The following is a 6420-nucleotide window of genomic DNA, read 5'->3' on the forward strand; positions in this document are numbered from 1 at the left end:
CAGAACTTTGATCATTCCAAATTAGATCATGCTAGATAACAACTCTTGACAACTTTGTTGACAACTCATGCCAAAATTACACCTTTACCCCAATTCCCAATTACAGATCTACCCTTGCCAAGCTTTCTTTCTCATTTTCTCTAATCTCACCTACTCGGATGCCCAAGCCTTCTTTGTCATCAACATACTCTTTCTCGTTCTTGTTCATGGCCTGCTAGACCTCCATCGCGTAATGCGTGACTAGACCTTCATCGTGGCTGACCGAACATCCATCGTTGTAGCCATTGTCGTTCACCGTTGGTGTACTTTCTTTTTCTTTCTCTCTCTCTTCACCATTGTCGCCTTCTTCCTCATTCTCACTAACCCAGGAGCTCTTGAAATCTGGAATCGACTTTTGCAAACTGCATTCGTATCTCTCTCTACATTCATATCTCTTCGGCTAGATCTAGGCAAATCATTTTTTCAGCCAAATTCCGGTGGCACTTGATCTGGATCTAACTTCTTCAGCGTATTTTCTCCCTCTCTCTCTCTTGTTCTTGCCTGCGATAGTCCAATCCTCTATCGTGCAATGTGTGACCAGCAGTCGATCTCACGCTCTCGCCGTCAATCTCTCACTCTCATCGTCCGCCCGGTACTCCATCTCGTTGTCAATCTACTTCTTTACTCTTTCTCTCTCCTTCCCCTTATTTCTCTCTTTTCTCAATCTATCTATCCGGTATTCCATTTCACTACTGGTAGTGCGTCGATCATCGTTCCCTGCAGTTGCCCTCCATTTTCAATATATTCTATAAAATATAAATATACACAAACTAATTATATATATTACATAAAAGATTTACATAAATATAAATATACACAAATATATATTTTTTAAATACAACTTTAAACAAAAAATGTATTATATAAAATTATTTGGACCAAATTAAATTTATTTTGTAACTTTTAAAAATTTTAAGAGCATATTACAATATGTTGAACTTTTTACGAGCATAGTTTGGCTTCCTATTTTTAAAAAAATATTTTGTAGTTTTATTTCATTTTTTAAGTTATAAAATGAAATCAAACTATAAGCTATAATATTATAATATTTATTTTTAATAAAAAAATATATTCATATATATCAATCACAATACAATTATATTTCTTCTCTTTACCATTCATACAAAACATAAAATTTTATATATTTTATAATTATCTTATGTATAAATAATTATATATTTTTTATTTTTTTATTTATTTATATTGTTAGAATTAAAAGGTTAAAAATTGTATGTATAATTATACAAATCATAATATCACATTTTCAAAAGTAAAATATTATATGTAAAGTTATACAATATCATAGTATTATATTTCACGTTATGCAAATAATAACAAAACATTTTTTTAACTCAAAATATGCTATTTATTTGTATCTCTATTTAGTTTATATTTTTATTTAAAAATATGTACGTTAAACCCAAAGTTATATTCAAATATATTTTCAATAAATATACTATATATATGTGTGTGTGTGTGTTAGTTTAATTTTTTAAAAATTAGAAGCAAAATGAAGCTGGTCGTCCAACAGATGTGAAATGGCGACAAAGAAAGAGTGAAGATCCAGAGAGAAAGAAGGCCTAGAGAAAGAGGAGGGAAGAAGAGCGAGAGCGAGAGACTAGGAAGAAGAGCAAGAGATAAAGAGTAGGCGAGAGACGAGTAGAGGAGATTGAAATATATATTACATTTATATATATATATACATGAGGAGAGAGAGAGAGAATGAGGCTAGAGAAGGGGAAGGAGAAAGATAGAGAGGGAGGGGGGAGGAAGGATAAAGAGAGTATGAGAAAGAAGACATGATTTCGGGCGGGCATCAAAAAATTTGGATACAAAATGTCACTATATTTTAATTATCATCAACTTCTTGCTATAAAATTGTCCATGTAACATTATCCTTCCAAATTTGTTAGTTCATTTCGTCTTTTTTGCTTTGAATCTAGAATTGATGGTCAAATATCTACTGTTTCGTTGAACCCCAGAATCGATGGTTAATTTTTTTTTTTTTTTTTTCTTCTTCACTCTGCCTCTCTTTCTCTATGTGAGTGTGTACAGAACTCACTGTAGACGAGTTCTAAGAGCCCATGACCAATGGGTTTTGGTAGTGGGTTTGATTTTTGGTAGTGGGTTTGATGGGCTCTGGAACCCACCACTGGAACATTTCCAGTTGTCACGAGATTTTTTAAAATTTTTATTACTTTTTTAGTTTGATTTAATTAAGACTTATTTTAATTTATAATTAAAATAAAATTTAGGTTAATTTAACAGAGTTAGCCATGAATCGTGAGTGTCTTTTCTAAAAAAATAAATCACATAAACTAGTAGAAATATTTTCAAAACACAAGAAGTGTCTCGACAAATGATTTAAGCAATAGAAGGTTTGGGTGTATTTTATTCTTTTTTTATAAATAATATTATATAAATATCATTTTTAATTAAACTTATTAGAGATAGGGTTTTGGGTACTGGAGTGCACATTTTCGATCTACATTGTAAGGAAGGAATTGTGGATTTGGTCACATAGGAGAGATCGTTTTTGGAGCTGCAGAGGCTCACTTTTCCCTAATTATTAGCTGGTTCTCAACAATGACAACTGTTGTTCTAAAACAGATTTAGCTCCTCCCATCAAGTTCTAAAATTTGCAATAGAGCTGAGGTTGAGCCGGCCGCTATCACCTTGAGACTCAGGGAAATGAGCCTCCAATGAACATATTACATAGTACTAGGATATTTGCTTAACTTCATTCTTTCTTATTTATATAGTAATTCCTTTTATACAGTGCAAATAACAAAGATTACCCTTCAAATTTATTTTAATTGTATAAAAAACTCCTCATATTTTATAATGTAAAAATTATAATAGTTTACTAACACCTTCTGCGTACGTAGGGATTAATAAATGCTCCTAAAATAAATTGATGATTTTTAATTGGAAGTGTTACCATGAGTTCTCTCTCTATATATATATGCTTTTTGTTTTTGTTTTGTATATGATAAGTGAGTTTTATGTTATGAAATAGATTATTTTAAAAGAAAAAAAATAACACAACCACACCTGATCAAATACTAAATTTAAATAATTAAAGATTGGAGTGAAGGCTGAAAGGGAAATCTGATCCAAGAATTAATGCTTTTGGGGAGAAATCAAATTAATTAAACTAATTAAGGTTGAAAGGGATCGCAATCTAATCCAAAACACTTATTTGGGGGAAAACAATTAAACTTGGATTGGAACACTTGAACTTGAAGTGGCTAACAAAACCTTAGCAATCCTTTTCTCAGTGGTAGTTTAAGATGATGGTGCTGTGTTCCAGCAATAGATTCCATTGTCGATGGAAACTAGAAGAGACGCATATATATTAATAATAACGTTATTATTCAATTACAGTATGACAACAATGGCCTACCAGTCGTTGATGTATATATGTTCTAATCCCTCAGCGCCGGAAGACAACAATAAACAATAAAGATGCAAACACTAACAAGTTTGTACGTAGTTGCAGATATTGTAAATATATACTACAAAATGCAAGATCTGAATGAACAAAACAGTATTACTAGCTATAAGAATTGATCTTTTATACCCCCCCCCCCCCCCCCCCCCAAAAAAAAACAAAGTGTAAATAATTTATATATATATATATCTGTAAACTACTGTAATTATATCATTACAACTCTCTTGGGGATTTTACCTCACTTGGGGTGATGCAATCGGCTCACTCTTTCATTGAGAGATCATACCCTTATCTATTAGAAAGATTACAGGGACCCAGTTTTGTTATATCATTTACCTTTTTATTAAAACTACAACTAATATATCTATTCATTCTTGAGGTTCTTTAGGACTCCGATTAACTTTTAGGATCATTTCACCTAGCAAAGATAGCATAGCATACCTTGAAAATCAAAACGCGAAATTCCTAATTAAGTAGAATGCCTTGCATGCTCGCAGTCGCCGCCATGGGGACACCGTCGACCGATCAATTTCTACCCCTCCCCACCACACCTTCGCCTCTTTATTTGCATCGATGGTTCCTCTTCGGATGTTAGTTTCGGTTCTGGAATTTTTCTTTTGCTTAACTTTCTCACTATAGCTATCTGTTTTTCTTGGGTGTTGGCCTCATTACATATTTCCTCTGATTTTACAATCCCAAAGATCGATATTAGGAAAGCTACTGGCAAAATAGCTAGAGAATTCATGATGCTCCCCATACATATATATATATGTATGTATGTATGTATGTACTGGCACAAGTAAGAGGAATAATCAAAGAAGATTCAAAAAGATTTTCTAGTCGTGCTCCGTTCGGCACCTGAGAAATTGTAAAAAAAAAAAAATGAAAACTTCAAAACCTTTTGAAGAGGTCTCTGATCCCAAGCTTTTCTTTTTCGTTTCTCTAGGCTTCTCTGCTTCAAATAGAGTTTCAACTAAACGAACAGTAAGGCCGACCACGTTGTTAAAAAGAAACATCAACAATTAACCTTATCAAACAAATTAAACAAGAAAAGATATATATGTAGCTGATATTAATCAAAATATGAAACACTGTCAGTCGAAATGGAATTGTACCCCACTCTACTAGCCACTGATGAGTACAAAGAAGCCGCAGTAGAAGAAGAAACGACGACAGATGCCGGCGGCGGAGTGGCCGGAGTTGGAAATGGTGGCAGCACAGCAACGGAAACCGGGCCGGAAGAGGCCAAAGCGACCTGAGAAGAACCGATGAAATTACTAGCAGCCTCCCTATATTTGTACTTCAAAATCTCCGCCCTCACGGCGTTCAACTCAGCCTGTAAATATTGAACCCGCTGTTGCAAGGTTGAAATCGCGCCCATGCAGCCATATACTGGATCTCTAAGCCTCACGTTCGCTTCATAGACCAAGCTGTTGGCTGCATCTGTCCTTTGGCTCTCTGGAACCTCCTAAATCAACCACAATCAGATGAAAGAAAAAGGAAATCAATTAAGAATGAGTTCATCTTTAAAAATAAACTAGGGTTTTGAAAAGGAATTACAGGGACAGTTTTTTTTTTCTGTAAATTACAGGGTCAGTTCTTAGGTGAATGCAAAAGGTTCCGAAATACTGTTCACGGAAAAGTTAAATCTCAAAAGAATTTGTTTTAGTAAAAGACTGCGATTTTGATGTGGACTCAATCACCTGATTGACCAACCCAATCAACTCAGTTGATTTTCGAGCCAACTCAATCGTTGCGATGAAAAGTATTCAGAAAATTGCCCTTATCAGACAACCCATCAAAGATTATCTAGTTACGAGGGCACACACAGACTTCTAATTACTTGTTTTGGTACCCATGTTCTAAGATAGCAAAAAAGAAGAAAGGGAGAGAAGCAAAGGGTATCACCATCAGCATCTTGGAGACATTGCTTGCGCCAAAGACTTTGTGAACCGCAGCGAATTTCTGGGGTTCTTGAGGGGGAAAATAGGGGGAAAAGGGGCATTCTTCTGCGGCGCATCTTCTTCTCAAGAGCTTACAGGCAGCACAAGGGGTGACGGTGTTCGAGCTTGTTCCTGGAGGCCCCAAACTTTGTACTCTCCTTCCCATTTGAGACGACGCATCGATCTCTCTCTTAATCTTCTTCCCTATCTCATGATCAAATCTGATCTCCCTAACAAAGTCAATCAAATTAAAACCGTTAAGAATCATAAATTAGTAAATAAGGATCAGTGATTTTGTTGGGATATCATTATTACCTTTCTTTGGACATTCAAGCATGCCGAGTTGGTTTCTGGGTTGAAGGATCTTCGACGCAGAGATATTGGAGAGGGTTTCGAAGGGCGAAGGAAAGAAGAATCAGAATGGGGAAGAGGAGTGCTTAAAAGGCAAGGCAACAAGGGAAAGTAGGTGTGGGCAAGTGAGATATATAACTTTTTTTTCTAGGAAACAAACAAAAAGAGGTATATTACGATGAGATTGTGTTATATATTGCACTGGATTAAAATGACGGTGGAAACGCTTGGAACACAAGACATCAAAACTGACTCACAGAGACGAAAAGAGAGAAACATTGCCAGCTCTGTCAAAGCTTGCCCACGTGTGAGTTCGTGAAGCGATGTATATATTGACTTTTGACAGCAAGCTAGCGATCGACAGGGATTGCTTCCCAAGTAGAGCAGCAATGGGTTCCTGATTTTCCACTTCTTGGAACTTTGTTATATGGTTTTCACATTAAGATTTGGAATTCAGGATAATAGAGCTGAATAATGTCGCCTACGTACGTAGTCACTTCTATTTTAATACGATCGTATTAATGGCGGCCAGATAAGGTTGAGTTGTCGGATGGAAGCGTGAGAAGCAGTACATCGATCAGCTACGCGCATAGAGATATATATATATATATAGAGAGAGAGAGAGAGAGAGAG

The 6420-nt window shown here is 35.3% G+C and overlaps 1 protein-coding gene across 4 annotated transcripts; it reads right to left on the bottom strand.

The window, feature by feature from the left end:
- LOC127797463 (LOB domain-containing protein 15-like) lies at nucleotides 1-6129 on the bottom strand. Of its 4 annotated transcripts, none has more exons than XR_008022227.1 (4): nucleotides 5752-6129; nucleotides 5402-5657; nucleotides 3935-4961; nucleotides 1-785 (listed from the first exon to the last, which is right to left on the bottom strand). XR_008022227.1 is itself a non-coding variant. In XM_052330384.1 (3 exons), exons 1-3 carry the CDS (start codon nucleotides 5763-5765, stop codon nucleotides 4566-4568), a joined length of 675 nt encoding a protein of 224 aa, XP_052186344.1. In that variant the 5' UTR covers nucleotides 5766-6114; the 3' UTR covers nucleotides 3644-4565. The 4 variants fall into 4 exon arrangements, 1 of the variants encoding a protein (XP_052186344.1); XR_008022226.1 differs by having other exon boundaries at nucleotides 7-756; nucleotides 5402-5666; nucleotides 5752-6114; XR_008022225.1 differs by having other exon boundaries at nucleotides 7-785; nucleotides 5402-5666; nucleotides 5752-6114.
- Nucleotides 6130-6420: the final 291 nt, after the last annotated feature.

Source organism: Diospyros lotus, chromosome 3 (assembly GCF_014633365.1).
Source record: "Diospyros lotus cultivar Yz01 chromosome 3, ASM1463336v1, whole genome shotgun sequence".
Classification (NCBI taxonomy): domain Eukaryota; kingdom Viridiplantae; phylum Streptophyta; class Magnoliopsida; order Ericales; family Ebenaceae; genus Diospyros; species Diospyros lotus.